At 36.1% G+C, this 18,628-nt stretch overlaps 1 protein-coding gene across 3 annotated transcripts in view; it reads right to left on the bottom strand.

The window, feature by feature from the left end:
- NUP98 (nucleoporin 98 and 96 precursor) overlaps positions 1–18,628 on the bottom strand; it is an 86,240-nt gene that overhangs the window by 30,903 nt on the left and 36,709 nt on the right. For all 3 annotated transcript variants that reach the window (XM_055548938.1, XM_055548939.1, XM_055548940.1), the window contains exons 13-18: positions 15,184–15,317; positions 13,377–13,564; positions 5,479–5,595; positions 4,016–4,314; positions 1,553–1,666; positions 234–372 (exon numbers count right to left, since the gene is read on the bottom strand). In XM_055548938.1, coding sequence (XP_055404913.1) covers positions 234–372; positions 1,553–1,666; positions 4,016–4,314; positions 5,479–5,595; positions 13,377–13,564; positions 15,184–15,317 — 991 coding nt within the window. The remainder of the gene's footprint in view (positions 1–233; positions 373–1,552; positions 1,667–4,015; positions 4,315–5,478; positions 5,596–13,376; positions 13,565–15,183; positions 15,318–18,628) is intronic.

Genomic DNA, 18,628 nt, shown 5'->3' with positions numbered 1-18,628 from the left:
AACCTGTGTCCCCTGCATTAGCATGCAGATTCTTAACCTCTGGACCACCAGGGAAGTCCCATATCACTTATGTTTTTAAGTGAAAGCACAGAAATAATAATCACATACAATAATCACATAGTAAGTCTAAGAGACAAGTTGCAGGAAAATGTACATAATATGATATACTTGTGTTAACAGAAAAAAATTGTGATTTAGCTGATTAGTTGTTAAATATGTACATAAGTTCATACCTATTTAGTCCTTCACCCACAGGTGGTTTTTGGTTATCATCTAAGTAGACAATCACTTCTTTCCTTCGGATATGTACAATGTCATCTAAATTTAGATTTGTCAAATTCACATCTCCTTCAAAATAGATCGAACCATAACCTATAAATCAGAGCAAAGAGTTAGAAACTCGTCCTACCCACTTTATACTTCCAGTGAAGGAGCAAGCAGCTTTAAACATTAATCAATATTTTAAATCACCCAGCAATTCCCTGAATGAGTTATTTCATCTGTAATATTAGAAGGTGACATCAAATACACTGTTACTTGGCTTAACATATGCATTTTTACAGTACTTATGTTATCCTCAAAGAAGCCTTTTAAAATCTCTTCCCAAGTATCTGTATGCGTGCGTGCATGCATGTTAAGTTGCTCTAGTGTGTCTGACTCTGTGCGACCCTATGGACTGTAGCCTGCCAGGCTCCTCTGTCCATGGGATTCTCCAGGTAAGAATACTGGAGTGGGTTGCTATGTCCTCCCTCCAGGGAATCTTCCAACCCACGGATCAAACCCGCCTCTCTGAGAACTCCTGCACTGGGGGACAGGTTCTTTACCACTAGTACCACCTGGGAAGCCCTAAGTATCTGTATGGCTCCTATATAAGCAACCCTTGGCACCTAGCCTACAGTATGAATTAAAATACTTAAGCTCTTCTTTTAATACAATACAGCAAGATGAGATCTTTCTTCCCCAAGAAAATTTGATCTGTAGTAACTTAATAATATGAAACAACCTAATTATTACCCATCTCATTAATTTTGTCACTTAGTATTTGCTGTTTACAGTATTTTAATTGTAGAAAATTGCAATGAGCCAAATATTTGCCAAAGAGTATTAAAAAGTTTTAGTCTTTTTGTTACTTGTTAAAGTGTCCATTCAGGCCAAGGTGGTCCAAATGTAGGTAAAAAACAAATTTAGCTATCATGTACTTCCTTCACTTAATTACAAAGACAAGGTGCAGATTTCTGGCTTATACACTGTGGCTGCTAAGTCACTTCAGTCGTGTCCGACTCTGTGCGATCCCATGGACGGCAGCCCACCAGGCTCCGCCATCCCTGGGATTCTCCAGGCAAGAACACTGGAGTGGGTTGCCATGTCCTTCTCCAATGCATGAAAGTGAAAAGTAAAAGAAGTCGCTCAGTTGTGTCTGACTGTTAGCGACCCCATGGACTGCAGCCTACCAGGCTCCTCCATCCATGGGATTTTCCAGGCAAGAGTACTGGAGTGGGTGGCCATTGCCTTCTCTGGCTTATGCACTACTAACTCCTAAATTCAGACTCACCTTTACGACCAATAGTGAAGTCAGAGACAATGCACTCTCCTTTTTCATTGGTAATTTTAGCAAGGTCATCCATGGATGGAATAGTATAGTAGCCAACCTTAGTGAGAATGATGCCTATGACAAAAGAAACCAAAAATACAGTACTGGTTGTGACTGACATCGGATAGAGGAATTTTCAGCAATATTCATTTCACTTTTTCATTGTAAAAAAATTTTTAGAGTGGATAATTTAAAAAATTACCTGATACAATCAGTAAATAAATTACTATATAAAAAGAAAATATATAGGAATAAAGCATTTTTCCAAACTGGTTTTCTTTTCTGCTCACCCCTGACCCCAGCTGATTTTTTAAGAAACACCATTCCTAAGAGAAACCAAGTATTTAAAAGAAACCAAGGATTTAAAAAACCTTACTTACATGGTTAAGTAAGTTTGGAGAACATACATGTGACAGTATATTACACATTCTTAAAACTCACGGAAATCAAGATGAAAAATCCTGCATGAGAAAGTCACGCAGACAAATGGAAACTTAAAGGTCTACATTAATGTTATTTTTAAAAGTACTAACTAGGTAGACAGCAGAAGAAATCAAAGAAAATACAACATGAGTGTGCTTGCTCTAATCACTCCTGTTCCATTAACAGGCAGAGATCAGGCTAACTTGCTTCTGAGAAAGGCCCATACCAGAGTTTAAGGCCCATATAAGATTAAATTAGTCTCCAGCAATGCCCACTCAATATGCTTAAGGTTTAGAGTGTTGTTAGAGTGTTCTTGAGACTGGAATTCTAAATTGGGAGGCAACAAAGAAGGTCAGTGAAAAACTAGAAACAATTTTAAAAAATCTTGACTGAGTATTTAAGATGTAGTATCATAATGAACTCATGTAGGTGTCTAAATACAAACTCAGATAACACAGGACTCTTAATGTTAAAGAATAAAGTTGTTTCTTTAGTGTGCCATGTGACCAGAAGATATATACGAAGACAATAAGATAATTAGACATAGAAGAAGTTTATAGACACATTAATATATACTGCAAAATAACCCCAAAAGTTCACTAAGAGAATGGAGAAACTAAATTTGTCATAATTATATAATGCAATGCTACATGGTAATAAAAAAAGAACCAAATGCTGATAAATATACATCATGGATAAAATCTCATAAGAAAACGCATCTGCCAATGCAGGGGACACAGGTTTGATCCCTGGTCTGGGAAGATCCCACATGCTTCAGGGCAACTAAGCCCGTGCACCACAGCTACTGTGTGGCACAACTACTGAAGCCAGCATGCCGCAGAGCCTGTGCTCTCCAACAAGAGAAGCACCACAATGAGAAGCCTCTGCAGCCACCACAACTAGAGAGTACCCTCAGCTTGCTGCAACTAGAGAAAGCCCACGTGCAACAAGAAGACCCAGTGCAGCCAAAAATAAGTAAATAATTAAATGTTTTAAAAAACACATTAAAAAAAACAACAACAGGAAAGGGAATTCCCTGGCAGTCCAGTGGTTAGGACTCTGTGCTGTCACTGCTGAGGGCAGGGTTAGATCCCTGCTTGGGGAACTAAGATCCTACAAGTCACGTGTCATGGCCAAAACATAAATTAAAAAAACAAAAAAAAACAAAAAAAAAACTAGGAAGAACTAATCTTTGTGACAGAAATCAGACTATGGTTGATTTCTGGAGATGGGAACACAAAGGAACTTTCCAGGGTTAAAGAAATATTCTCTCTTGAGTGTATGTGTTTGTATATATGAGTATACATACACACATATATATGTCTAAATTTATTGAAATGAACACTTAAGACCTATATACTTCACTATATGTAAACTGTATCTCAGTGAAAAGGGGAAGGGGAAATGTAAAAATATTGTCAAAACCCAAATGAGGTAAGTCAGCAGAGAAAAAAGGCAAACTTTAAGCATCCCATCAAGATACTTCAATCCAGTTTATGCTATGTCACAGATTAGTTGGCATAAACTAGTCAGTTCATTGTTGGGGACAAAAAAGAAAAACACAGAACTGAAGTGATAATAACCAAACAACCATTAACATTTGAATGCCTACTCTAGTCTGGCATTATGGTCTGTATACTTTAATTCAAATCTCAAAAATAGTGCAAGTAACTACTGCTATAATTTTAATTAAAAAATGAATAGGCAATATATGTGAATTTATAAAGTTAGAAAAGCTATAAGGATAGTCCCTCTTGCTACAAAACCTGGAGTATTTAAAATATAACAGGATAATTAACGAAATGAATTTTGACTACTCCAAAAGTACAAAACGATGTGAATTCCAAATCAACCATAGCATTAGTGACAAATGTTCAAATGTTAACTTTCATAAAAATGCAATAAAAAATATTTAGAAGTTCAGATAGCTAACTTCTATTACGATGAAAATATGTGATGAATAAGAGGTCTCAAATGACTGGTAAGAGATCTGAATCTGACCTGCTGGATGTATATGGTAAGTATTATTTTCGATTTCTTCTCGGTCATCCTGCAGTGACTCCTCATGAAAAGAGGTCTCTTCACTGCTTCCTTCCAGTCCATTTCGCAAGGCAGCACGCATGTTTAATGCAACGATAGTATCATCTACACTGTTGCTGCTGTTATGTTTATTTCCAGCACTTTCTGGGGTTTGAGGAATGGGTTTGGCAATAGGGTTAGTATAAAAACGTGACACAAGAGAATCATCTTCTCCATCCTGCTGATGATTCTCATCCACTGGTTTGCTCAGAAAACTGAATCTGAAAAGGGAGAAAGTAAACAAATACTGTTTTAGCCCCTTGTAGTAAAACAGCAACAATCAATCATTACTAGGCCTTTATTAAGTATCTGACACTGTTCTATGTAATTCCATGTATTAAAAATTCACTTAATACTTGCGGTAATCCTATAATATAGGCTGCTATCATTCTCTGTATTTTCTGAGTCAGAAAACTCAGACACAGAAAAATAACTTGTCAAGGTCACAAAGCTATAAGTGCTAGAGTTGGCACTGTAACCCATGAAGACTGAATGTAGATTCCATGACTTTAACTGATCTATTTTAATGAATGAATGAATCTGAGTGTCAAAATTTTTAGTTTAAAGAGGGGAGGGAGTATACTATGTGGGGGTCAAATAATCAGTAATGAATTTCATAATATAAAACTGAAAAAATTAAATTTAATACTATAATCAATAGAGTATTAGAAAATGCTTCATTATTGAAAAATCAAACTAAATTTCATCCAAACAGGAAAAAATAGGAGTGCAAAGACATATATACAAGGATTTTTCACTGAAGCGTTATTTTGAATTCAGGAACACCAAAATAATCTAAATATCCTCTAAAAGAGAACTGACTGAATTATCTTACATTCATGATAATGGTTATAGAGTCACTTAAAAAGAGGCAGGTTAGCCATATCACGTTGATAGTAAATGGTTACAGAATACCATTTCATGCATAATCACTATAATATTTAAGAATATACTCAAATAAATAAATTTCTAAACCATTAGAAAATATGCTGACCTATTAAGGATTAGTGTATATACTTGTACTTTCTCCTTTATATATTTCTATACTGCTTTGAGGTGGGTGTTGGTTACAGTTGTTGTACATCACTTTAATAACTATCACAAACAAAATCTTATTTAAGAGGGATAAGGGGAGTCACATGCATATTATTAACCTTGTCCAAAACAACATACATGGATACCAAAAAAGTTTTGCAAAACTGAATCAGAAAAAAAATAATTTTATTGTCTATGGTACTCAAGAGGTAAATACATGACATAACTTCTAGGTGCTCACATGCCGTTGTACTTCCAACTTCGTAAAATTTCTTGAATGAATAACTACTAAGCTCAGAACCTCTTCTAAATGAGAAGAAGGCTCTCGACCAAAAGAGCATTCAGTTTACCTCTCTCCATTTTCTGGATAATCAGATGGTGAAGCTAGATCTTCTGAATCACGATTAACAGGAGAGAACAGACTGCTATTGTTAAGGTTTTTCAAAACCAACTTCTTAATGCTCTTCCTATAAACAGAGATAAAAAAAAAGAACTCAGGCATACAAAATTACACTCAAGACTATCTTAAAACCTCAAGTGGGAAAGGGAACAAGATTATTCAACTCATGTGCACCTAAAACTGACCTAACATGTTCAGTTCACCAACTCAGCTCATAAATAAATAACTAGAACATAAGGTCTCAGATATATTACACTCTGGTATTTAGAAGAATAAGCTAATAAAGCACATCAAAATCAAGTAAGAAATATGCTTCAAAATACTCTTCCTTTGCTGAACTCCATAAGAATTTGTCTAGACACTAGTTTACTCCCCACACTGTCATGCATTTCAATTATTTTTCTACATGCCTTCTCTTTAAAAAACATTAAAAAAATTTTTTTGGCAGTCAGGATTTATGACTGCTCCTGCACAGAACTTGGCATGTTGTTTTGAAAGACTGTTGTTTGACTCTTTTGTGATCCCATGGACTGTAGCCCACCAGCTCCTCTGTCCATGGGATTTCCCAGGCAAGAATATGGGAGTGGGTTGCCATTTCCTTCTCCAGGGGATCTTCCCGACCCAGGGAGCAAACCCATGTCTCCTGTTGGCAGGTGGATTCTTTACCACTGAACCGCCAGGGAAGCCACTGAAGGAAGACATGTTTAAATGAGAACGTTTTCTTTAAAAAAAGACAAGAAAGAGGGGTAAAAACCTCTGCTATCCAATGATGTAAATGACCATGAATATCTAAAACGTTCAAGTTTGTGTACAACAGGTTTTACTTAAAGCAAGAACTTATATAGTATACCAGCTTTAAGTAGAAAAAACATATAAAATGATCTTAATCAACCTCCACTTAAAAAGTCACTGAATTAACTAATACACTTCATTCCCTCTTTTTAAAGAAAAAAACCACCACTGGGAATTCCCTGGGGATCCAGTGATTACACTGTGCTTCCAGTGCATGGATTCAATCTCTGGTTGAGGAACTAGCTCCAGCAATGCTATGTGCTATGGCAAAAAAAAAACAAAAAAACACACACACTGTGGTGTTTGTTCCTTACTTAATGTATGCTAGGTATACTCCTCATTGTAATGGTGCTATTAAATAAATATTAAGTACGCCAATGAAAGAGGCAATTGACAACAAAAAATTATTACTTTCATGAAAAATAAAACTTGCCCTTCTACTGATGGTAGACTAAGTAATGAGGACTAATTCTCTTAGGGAGGATCAACAGAAAACTCAGAACTCGTTCCAGGCATGAAGAGCCAACAAGATGGTAAAAAATGATAGTACTAGTAATTTAAGGGGACAGTGGCACAGGGAGGTGTCCTGTACTTGGGGTTGCTTTTCTCCTGGAGACTTTTCTGATTTCAAGGGCAAGGCTAAGAGGCTGATAGTGAACTTGACAGTCTTGTGGGACTAGAAAGGCAGAGACTAGAATCTAGAGCCACACAAGGTGTAAAGCTCAGCTTTGACTCATCTCAGTAAGCACCTGTCATTAAAAAAACTCTTAAGATCAATATCAGCATCCTTGAACTCATTACTATCAGTTTTCTTCAAAAAAGATAAACAGCCAATAAGCACATAAGTTATGCAACATCATAAAGGGGATGCAAATTACAAGGATGAGGTACCACTTCACCCCCACCAGGATGACTGTTGTAAGCTGATAGACAAACCAGAAAACAAGTGCTGACAAGGGTATGGAGAAAATGAAAACAATGTGCATTGCTGGAGGTAATGTAAAATGCTGCAGCTGCTGTGGGAAACAGTTTGGCAGGGTTAAGTACAGGGACTTCCCTGGTGGTCCAGTGGTTAAGAATCTGCTTTGCAATGCAAGGGACACAGGTTCAATCACCAGTCGGGGAAGATGCCACATGCCACAGAGCAATTAAGCCTGTGCACCACAACTACTAAAGCCTGAGAACACTAGAGCCTATGGTCTGCAACAAAAGAAGCCACCGCATTAAGAAGCCTGAGTACCATAACTAGAGGGTGGCCCCCATCTCCCCAACTAGAGAAACCCTGCTCACAGCAATGAAGACTCAGTGCAGCCAATAAATAAATAAATTATATTAAAAAAAGGGGGGGGGTTAAGTACAGAATTAATGTACGACCAAACAATTTCAGTCCTAGGTATATACCCAAAAGAACTGAAACCAGGGACCCTTTACTCGTACATCAACATTCATAGGAGCACTATTCACACAGCTAAAAGGTGGAAACAATCCAAATGTCCATCAATAGATGGAATGGATAAACAAAATGTGGGATAATCATATGACGGAATATTGTTCAACCTTAAAAAAAGAATGAAGTTCTGATACATGCTACAACTTAAAAGTGAAAAAAGTAAAGAATCTTTAAAACATTATGCCAAGTAAAATAATCCAAACACAAAAGAAAAAATTCTGCATGATTCCCTGCACATGTAGTATCTAAAATAGGCAAATTCTTACAGACAGCAAACAATATAGAGGTTAAAAGGGACTGGAGGAAGAAGAAAATAGAGAATTATTGCATGGCAGAAGTTCTGGAAATACCAGTGGTGGTAGTTATACAATATTATAAATATACTTATCATCACTGAATTGTACTTGACAGAACACATATTTTACCATTTAAACCATTTTCATGTATATCTTACCACAATAAAAATTAGTAAGTAAAATAATAAAAAAGATCAGAAAAATCTCCATGTTAAGAATTTATACTCTTGAATAACCCAAGACTCAAAAAACTCTATGAAAATCAGAAAGCATTTATCATATAATTATTATCTGAATGTTGAGTACTTCATATCAAAACTTGTAGAGTATAAATAGAGCTGAACTATTAATAAAAGGGAAACTTACATCTCTAAAGCATGTATTTGGAAAGGAGCAAAATTAAAAATAAAAAGTAAGCACTGATTTAAACAAAGGACAGAAAACATATACCAATAAAAGGGGGGATTAAAAATAAAATTAAACATTAGTGAAAATATTATAAATTAAAATTAATGAAAAAGGAACACAGACTAGAGAGCATTAGTAATGCCAGAAGGTTAGTTCTTTGAAATGTTAAATGAAACTGGCAGATCCCTGACCACACTGCTACAATGAGAAGGCACAAACCACCACCATGTCAGGGAATGAACAGAGACATTCCTACAGATTCCACTAAAATAAAAAAGACAGTAAGGATATTTTTAAACAACTTTATGCCAATAAGTTTGCAATTTTAATGAGCTGAAATGAATATTATAAGAACATAACTCATCAAAAGTGACACAAAAAATGAAAAAGCTTAAGTTCTATAACTTTAAAGTCAACAATTAAAATGAAACAGCTTACTGCAAACAGTATCTTCACCAGTATCCAACATTTAATGGGGGAGAGGAGAAGCCTATCTTACACCAAGGCTCCCAGAAAAGAGGAAATGATCCAATTTGTTTGTGAGGTCAGCATAACTTTTATACCAAAACTGGGTAATAAAATTTTAAGAAAGGAGCACACCCAAGCCAATCTAAATCAGAAACACCAAAGGCAAAAAAAAAAAACAAAAAAATCCTGGACAAAATTTTACACAGTGAATCCTACAAGCAAGTTACTGAACACTGTCAGGAACTCTGGAAAGGAATTAGGACCCAACATGAAAGGGTTCCTGTTGGCCAAAGAAACAACAACCTCATCAGCACAGAAAATAACAGCTGCAATGGACAGAAACGCAACAAACAGGGGTGAGGGAGGTGGGGAGAGTGAAGAAGATGGTTTAATTAAATGCTTCACATGAAGAACACATGACTAGAAGGCAAGGAACTTAAATATGGAACATAAAAACAGCGCCAGGCAAATGTGAAGATGATGGGTGGCTAGCTTAGTAAATACAAAACAGAATACCATTCGGTCAGGTCATGTTTCAAATAAACACTGACAAGAAAGCTGGAAAATAGAATTCTGTTTGAAAAAAATATGTGTATTTAAAACCATAAACATATCAAAACACTCCCCCTGCCTGATAGTTCTCCCAATCTGTCTTCAGTTTAAACAACACATCCTCAGACAAGCTTTCCTTCACTATTCTCTACTGGTCTCTCTCACAGTGGCTCTACTTCCTTCTGTAACCTGTCTCACTTGGGATTAATCTTTGTCAGCATCTCTTCCCCCACAGACTGTGACAGAGGAATGTGTCTGGTTCACAGCTGTATCCCCAGAGCCCATCACACTTGCACATAGTAGTTTGTGATAAATGTCTGCTGAATAAAGGAATGAACAGAGGTATTAAAGAATATTTCTAATTCTGTCATTCAGAATAAAAAATATTAATGGCTTGTTCTATAGAAACTTTTCTCTGACTACGATGTAAAGGCAAGACATGACACCAGTAAGGTTCTCACACTTGTCAAGCTATCAAATTCATCTTGCAGAGCAAATTGAGTTCAGTTCTAGTGCTGGCCATCAGAATTCTCTGCCATCTACATTTTTCACAGAACTAGAACAAAAAATTTCACAATTCATACGGAAACACAAAAGACCCCGAATAGCCAAAGCAGTCTTAAGAAAGAAGAATGGAGCTGGAGGAATCAACCTTCCTGACTATACTACAAAGCTACAGTCATCAAGACAATATGGTACTGGCACAAAACAGAAACACAGATCAATGGAACAAGATAGAAAGCCCAGAAATAAACCCATGCATCTATGGGTACCTTATTTTTGACAAAGGAGGCAAGAATAAACAATGGGGCAAAGAGAGCCTCTTTAATAAGTGGTACTGGGAAAACTGGACAGCTACATGTAAAATAATGAAATTAGAACACTTCTTAACACCATACACAAAGATAAACTCAAGATGGATTAAAGACCTGAAGTAAGATCAGAAACTATAAAACTCTTAGAGGAAAACATAGGCGGAACACTCAATGACTTAAATCGAAGCAAGATCCTCTATGACCCACCTCCTAGAGTAAATAAAAAATAAAATAAATAAAATAAAGCAAATAGATGGGGAAACAGTGGAAAGAGTGGCAGACTTTATTTTTTTGGGCTCCAACATCACTGCAGATGGTGACTGCAGCCATGAAATTAAAAGACACTTACTCCTTGGAAGGAAAGTTATGACCAAACTAGACAGCATATTAAAAAGCAGACATTACTTTGCCAACAAAGGTCCGTCTAGTCAAGGCTATGGTTTTTCCAGCAGTCATGTATGGATGTGAGAGTTGGACTGTGAAGAAAGCTGAGCACCAAAGAATTGATACTTTTGAACTGTGGTGTTGGAAAAGACTCTTGAGAGTCCCTTGGACTGCAAGGAGATCCAACCAGTCCATCCTAAAGGAAGTCAGTCCTGAACATTCATTGGAAGGACTGATGCTGAAGCTGAAAATTCAATACTTTGGCCACCTGATACAAAGAACCGATGACTCATTGGAAAAGACCCTGATTCTGGGAAAGACTGAAGGCAGGAGGAGAAGGGGATGACAGAGGATGAGATGGTTGGATGGTATCACTGACGTGATGGACATGAGTTTGTGAAGGCTCCGGAAGTTGGTGATGGACAAAGAGTCAGACATGACTGAGCAACTGAACCGAACTGAACTGAAACAGTGAAGACAGTAGTAGATGTGCTTACAGAAGTAATGGAAGGTCAGTTCTTAGAGGCCCTTATATGCCACTATAAGCAACTTGGCTTTTTATATGTTGAAGTATGAACCACTACTGAGTTTTGGACAGAAGACTGACGTGGTCTGACTTACACTTTAAAAGAATCACTATTAACTGTATTTCAGAACAGAATGCAAAGACACAAGGATAAAAGCAGAAAGATTAGTTAGAATATTGTAATATTCAATCAAGAGATGATGGTGCCCTGGATTAAGGTAATTAGTGGCAGTGAATGTGGTATGAATTGGTCAGATACTGGATAATTTTTAAGGGTAGAACAAAGATGTGCTAAAGGCTTAGATATTAGGTGTATGATAAAAGTCAATGATGATTCCAAAAACTCTGGCCTGAGCAACTAGAGTGACAAAAATGCAATTAGATGCAACAGGAAAGGCTTTGGGTGGAACAGCTTTGAAGGAGATGATCAGGAGTTTGTTCAATTTTGGACACATTAATTTTGAAATAAAAATAAGTGGAGATGTTGAGTATGGCTGGATATTGGATATAAGACTCTGAAGTTTGGGAGATGTCCAGGCTGGAGATAAATGTTTGAGAATTAGACTATAGATATTAAATCACTTTGGAAGTGAATAAAGATAATGAGATCAAGAGTTGAGCCTAGGAATCAGGAAAAAGAGGGAAGAACCTGCAAGGGAGACAGGAGGAGCAACTAGTAAAGTAGGAATAAAACTAGAAACATGACTGCAGCTGTGAAATTAAAAGACTCTTGCTCCTTGGAAGAAAAGCTATGACAAACCTAGACAGCATATTAAAAAGCAGAGACATTACTTTCCAGACAAAAGTCCGTATAATCAAAGTTATGGTTTTTCTAGTAGTTATGTACAGATGTGAGAGCTGTACCATAAAGAAGGCTGAGCACAGAAAAATTGATGCTTTCGAACTGTGGTGTTGGAGAAGACTTCAGAGAGTCCCCTGGACTGCAAGGAGATCAGTCCTGAATATTCACTGCAGGACTGATACTGAAGCTGAAGCTCCAATACTTTGACCACCTGATGCAAAAAGCCAACTCATTGGAAAAGACCCTGATGCTGGGAAAGACAAAAGACAGGAGGAGAAGGATATGACTGAGGATGAGATGGTTGGATGGCATCACCGACTCAATGGACAGGAGTTTGAGCAAGTTCTGGGAGATGGTAAAGGACAGGGAAGCCTAGTGTGCTGCAGTCCATGGGGTCACAAAGGGTAGGACACGACTGAGCAACTGAACAACAACAACAAAACTAGAGAAGTAAATCAAGGAGACGTGATGGGTGAACCGTGTATGTCTGAAATGTCTGCCTTTCCACTCCAATTCCTTCTATTTGTTTATCATACTTGTAGATTATAAGACCTGGTGATACTGCCCTGAAAGTCACTGATCTGATGACTGGACTAAATAAGGTGAACCTAAGCCCTTTTTATCTACTCTATACCAAACAATGTGTTAAATGCTGGGGACATAAACAGGAATAATACACAGTCCCTGCCTTCAAAATAATCCAATGATATTCTAAGAAATGTATAAAATTGAGCTTTCTGTTTCTTCTTAAGCAGCAGTCCACTATACTCTTATGGGAACAAAAAGGAGTGATAATTTTTCATACTCTATTAACACTCATAGACAAAGAACTACAAGAGATGAACTCTCATTTTACCCCCAAAGCCTTAAAAAAAAAAAGCTTTATGATTAGAAAAGTACTTGGTGTTTGAAAAAAGCCTGTGTGTGTGTGTGTGCATGTATGTGTGTACATTACTTCTAGAAAAATAAACTTTGAAATGAAATGCTCTAAAATTACATCTCCAGATGGTAATTATTGTCAATACTTTGGTATGCATTTTTCTTGTTTTTCCCCCTGCGTATATATACCAACACTCTAATAAGGCATGTGTGTATACTTTATAATTTTCAATATTTACCAACTCTTCTATATACTTTCCTGTGTTGTTTAATTATTATTTAATATCTGTATTATGAGAATTGAAACAAATGTGTGTGTGCGTGTATATATTATACATATATATAAAATACAGAAAGAGAGAGGTTTTTTCTTAACTAGTTTGGCCAATTTGAGTTGTAAAAAAATAGTATATTCTCGAATGGAGAGAGTAGCATGGAAACATATACACTATCATATGTAAAACAGATAAACTTACTTGGGCATGAATGCTCCATTGGCTAAGGATGGTTCATCGTCATCCAGTCCATCAAAAAGATGTGACTTGGCTGTGCCTGTTGTTTGTAAAGCCTTTGGTCGGACTCTGGTGGCAGGGCGGGGTGTCAGTTTATAATGAGTAGGTGTAGTGAGAGCCTTCTGGGCTGCTGGATTTGTTGGTTTCAATCTCTGAAATACAAAAAAAAAATCAAGGATAGCTCTAGTTTAACTCAAGTATGGTACTGGCCCTAAAAACCAGAAGACTAGCTTTCACATCTCATCTCTGCCATTCACCAGCTAGATACCTTTTGGAGTCTCAGCTCCCAGAACACAAGGATTTCTCACCCAACTTTGTATGAATGTGGGCCTGCTAATTAAACTGCCTTTATTTCTCTACAACTGATGTTCATTCATCTCACCAGCCCCATTTCAAATGGGTTTGTCTGACTTGTTTCAAAACGTAATTGAGACATTCCATTTGAAGTGCTTCACAAATCAAAATGTCTTAACAGAACATATTAATATACCTTGTACATTTCTCTTCATCTTACAAAAGATAAAAGCCTGCAATTGTTTTGCTTTCTAAAACAAAGATGACAATATTTATGTTCATTTTAAGAAAATATAACATCCAAATTCTAAGCTTAATTATTTTATTAAATTTTTAATTTATTATTATTTAATTAAATAAAACATCAAGAAAAACTGAGACACAGCCATAAACAACTTTTATGCAATATAAATCACTGAAAAATATATAGACATTAACTTAAAGAAACCCTGTGCCTCCTAATGCCTCTCTTTATCTCTTGGCAAGCATAAATCTACTGTCTCTATGGATCTGTGTATCCTAGACATTTTTTATAAATGGAATCATTGTCTTTATGTTTCGCTTAACTTAACATTGTTTTCAAGATTCATTCACACTGTAGCATGTATTGTTAGTTCATTCCATTTTATGGCTGAAATGATATTCCATCATATAGATATACAACACTGTGTTTATCCATTCATCAGCTGATGTACTCTATTACTGCATATACTAAACTAAAGCTGGGTAAATTTAATAATATACAAGTCTGATCGTCCTCACTAGACAGCAAGCTCTTAGAGACAATATTCTTGTTTATTTTCATTAGGTACCCTCAGTGCTGAACACAATGACTAGTCAGACATAAATGACTAAATAATACTGTATACTGAGCAACTTATTTTAATTCTCAACACTGAATAGAATTACTATCGCCATTTTACAGATGAAATTCAGAGAGGTAAAAAGAGATCCCCAAAATCTCACAGACTGTAAGGGGTAAAATAAGGATTAAATGGACCAAAGACTACTTTTAATGCTACACCACAGTGAGCAGATCATTTCTAAAGCCTACGAGACTAAGATAATGCTATGTAGAAATCAGGAGAAAAAAATTTTGATTTGCCATTTAAGACATTAAAAAAAAAGAAAGACATGATGCTAGAGAAATCAGCCTCCAAGAACCTTAGTTTGCTCAACTGTAAGACTATAATATCTGATTTATTTCAGGGCTCAGCCTTAAAAAGTCTCAGCCTTCACCTCAGTCTAACACTCATTTTCACTGTCATGCTGCCTTCCAGATACAAAAATAATTTAGCTTTTTTGTACCCCTGGCCTACTGAAAAGCATAAATAACATGTCTTAAAAACTTAATTGCAAAACCAACACAAGATTGTAAAGCAATTGTCCTCCAATCAAAATTAAGTTAAAAAAAAAAAATTACACCTAAGTTTTCCTACTCTGAGAACTGATTTTATTGAAACTTCCTTAAATTTACCTCTTCTTTCTTCTTAGGGTCTGACATGGGATTCCGGAAGAGAGGAGAGTCTCCGAAAGGTGAGTATGTCAGACTATTGATGTGCTGTTGGAGAACAGCCTGCTGGGCAGCGGAAGCATTTGGATCTGTCAAAGCTTTGTAAAAAAGGAAAGAAAAGGCAAGACACATCAGTCCAAGGATCCAGTGCCTTAAATCAAGAGAACTCAAGGCTCCCTTCAAAATGTTCAGACTCACTCTGTAGCATTACTGGTAGAGAGCAGAGGAGCAAACTGTGAAGAAAATCAAACAATCTAAAAGATCAAAGATATGGGGAGCATTTCACAAGAGACAACACACAAAATTTTACTGAAGTATTCATTATTGCTAATAATCAAAGAAATGTAAACTACAACCACCTTGAAGACATTTTATATCCACTTCATTATCAATGGCTCAGCTGTATAAAAAGGGATACAGTATGACTTTCCGAAACACTGCAAATTGGTTTAATTGGTCTAAAAGAAACAATGACAGTACACAGAGCAAGTACTGTTTTTATATTTTTTTAACCTAATAATTTCTATCATGGAAATTTAACCCAAAGACTGAATTAAACTAGAAAGAAAATAAAGAAATGTTTGCAAGTGTTCACCGAACATTATCTGCAACAGTCAAGACTTGGAAACAACCTATGTCTGACATTAAGTTAACACTTGCAAAAATCATGATTCATCAACATGATGGATTAGCTAGATATTAAAAATGACAATGTGGAAATAAGGTATCTTTGATTCAATAAGTAAAAAATTCCAGAATAAAAAATATTAAGTACACTGAGAACATAGAGGAAGAAAGGTAGCAAACAAAAGTGAAAATGGCTGTATTTCGTCCTTATGAGAGACAGGGACAATGATCTACAATTGTACACAGTAAAAAGAAACCAGCAACAAGTAGTCCCACAACTATCTGCACTGCACCTTGACTGATCAAGGAACTTCTTTGCAAGATAAATATTTCAAAACCAAATATTGATAAAAAATAAAATCCCAGTGATTTCATTTTTAGAAATAAAATACTTTTTTCTTTATAAACATTTAAAATAAGGCTAAACCCCAAATATGATAAAATAATTAATATAAAGGGGGTACCATAAAAAAAAAGATTTTGAAAAATTTAAAACGGGGGAGAAAGACAAGAGTAGCACCAACAACAAACCTAGAACAGAAAATTAAAGTAAAATGAATGAAAACGAGGTATATCCACCTTAGTCAAATTGCGCTTTCTTAAAACTGGATGTATTCACTCAATACTAAAACACTGTATGTTGATGTATAAAGACACAGTACAAATTTGCTCAGGAGTGCAAAACCCAGGGGAGATGTCAATTTGAAGATCATAAATTGTCTGTGCTCAGAAAGTTCCTAAATCCAATTTCAGACTACTGCTGAGAAAAATATATAGGAAGTAGCTTTTGATACACAGGGCCGCACAATAACATGATGTTTTTCTGTGGACTATACAACGAGACTGAAGAAAGCCTGAATACTTTTATTAAAGAACTCTAATATTCACTAATCAGTTTGTCACCTGACAATCAATTATGTATTAAAATAAAAAAAAAAAACACTGATCAGGACCAGCATTTAATAAGTATAGGTCACCTTTCCTGGGCATGCTCAAATAAAAACTTCCTCAACTAATCCAAACGTAATTAGGAATGTGTGCAAGGATATCTTTATTTCTGTATGTTTAAATATAAAATCCACTCTATGTTAACTAGATTATTTCAAATACAGAAAAGAGCTGATTGCTGCTGCTAAGTCGCTTCAGTCATGTCCAACTCTGTGCAACCCCATAGATAGCAGCCCACCAGGCTCCCCCGTCCCTGGGATTCTCCAGGCAAGAACACTGGAGTGGGTTGCCATTTCCTTCTCCAGTGCATGAAAGTGAAAAGTGAAAGTAAAGTCGCTCAGTCGTGTCTGACTCTTTAGCAACCCCATGGATTGCAGCCCACTAGGCTCCTCCATCCATGGGATTTTCCAGGCAAGAGTACTGGAGTGGGGTAAAGAGCTGATTAGTTAGCAAGAATAAGAGAACAAGCAAACATAAGCATTAGTGAAGCTACCACTGATTGGTGTTATAGTCAGTTCTGGTCATAAAAGTTGAAAACATGCTGAAAAAACCACATTATGATCAAATGATTAAAGAGATAGAAGGATTAAAAATCAAGTTTTCTGAGAACAGAAGAAATTGATACTTTAATTGAAAGAAAGGCAATAGGGTTACCACAAAGAAACTGTAGGAGACTGATCTTGCTTGGATTTAGGAGGTAAAAGTAGAACCCCTCTAGGCTCCTCTGTCCATGGGATTTCCATTTCCCACTCTAAAAGTAGAACCACTGAGTTGAAACTCTAAAAAGGCAGGTTTTGGTTTCTAAACAACCTGAACAATGTACTGGACTGACATGTAAAGAAGCCACCACAGCTGAGGCTTTTAAGTAAGAGACTCCAACAAGCTCTAAAGCACCTTTCATATCCTGTGATGCAAAAGATATGCATTCTAAATCAAAATACCTACATTTAAATGGGCCGTAACACTACTATATGTAACTACAATATCAAATTCATGTCAGGAACTTTTAATTGGCTTTGGGAAAAGATGGATTATTAAAAAACCAATCAAAAGCTATCAAAGTAAAAATAGCAGGTTATGATATTTGTGCTACCTCTTACTGAAATAAAAACGAAGGAAAAGAAATGAAACTTAAATATCTTTTAATGATAAAACTGACTTTAATTTTTCACACAGAAATTAAGAGTTCTAATTAACCTCTAGTACCTTCACAGACCTGGTTAAAATCTATGGTTAAAACAAAGTAACTTATCTACATAACACATAATGACAAAGAATAGGAAGGTGTAAATGAACAGATGAGAAAACATAACAAATGTCTAGGGAAAGAAGTGGAGACAGTGATAAAGAAAAAGAAAGTAAACTGTATCTTGGATAATAGTCAAAATGGGGACTTTCTGCCTTAATCCCAGAAAGCCTAGTGATTTAAGAATACTACATTTGAGAAAGTGAGACTGTGAAAAAATAATCAATACAAAGTATATATACAAAACAACTACTCTACCCTGTCATTTTCCTAATCAGAGTTTTAATGAAAAACTGCATCCAAGAACAGGATGCTTAAAAGAAGGAACTTTCAGAGAATGAGAAAAACAATAAAAATCCAAAAAGATGATTCAGAAGACAATAAAAAATCTTGTAGAAAGTAGAAACAAGAGTTAAAAAAAAAAATCAAACATTAGGACAGAAAAGGTCTGTGAATTCTCTGGCAGTCCAGTGGTTAGGACTCGGCATCCTCACTACTGGGGCCCACGTTTGAAACCTGGTTGGGGAACTAAGATGCCACAAGACTCACAGTGTGGCCAAAAAAAAAAAAGGAAAAGGTATAAGCAAA

The sequence above is a fragment of the Bubalus kerabau genome, chromosome 15 (genome assembly GCF_029407905.1).
Source record: "Bubalus kerabau isolate K-KA32 ecotype Philippines breed swamp buffalo chromosome 15, PCC_UOA_SB_1v2, whole genome shotgun sequence".
Classification (NCBI taxonomy): domain Eukaryota; kingdom Metazoa; phylum Chordata; class Mammalia; order Artiodactyla; family Bovidae; genus Bubalus; species Bubalus kerabau.
The sequence above is the reverse complement of the archived record's forward strand: the minus strand, read 5'-3'. Positions and strand labels throughout refer to the sequence as shown.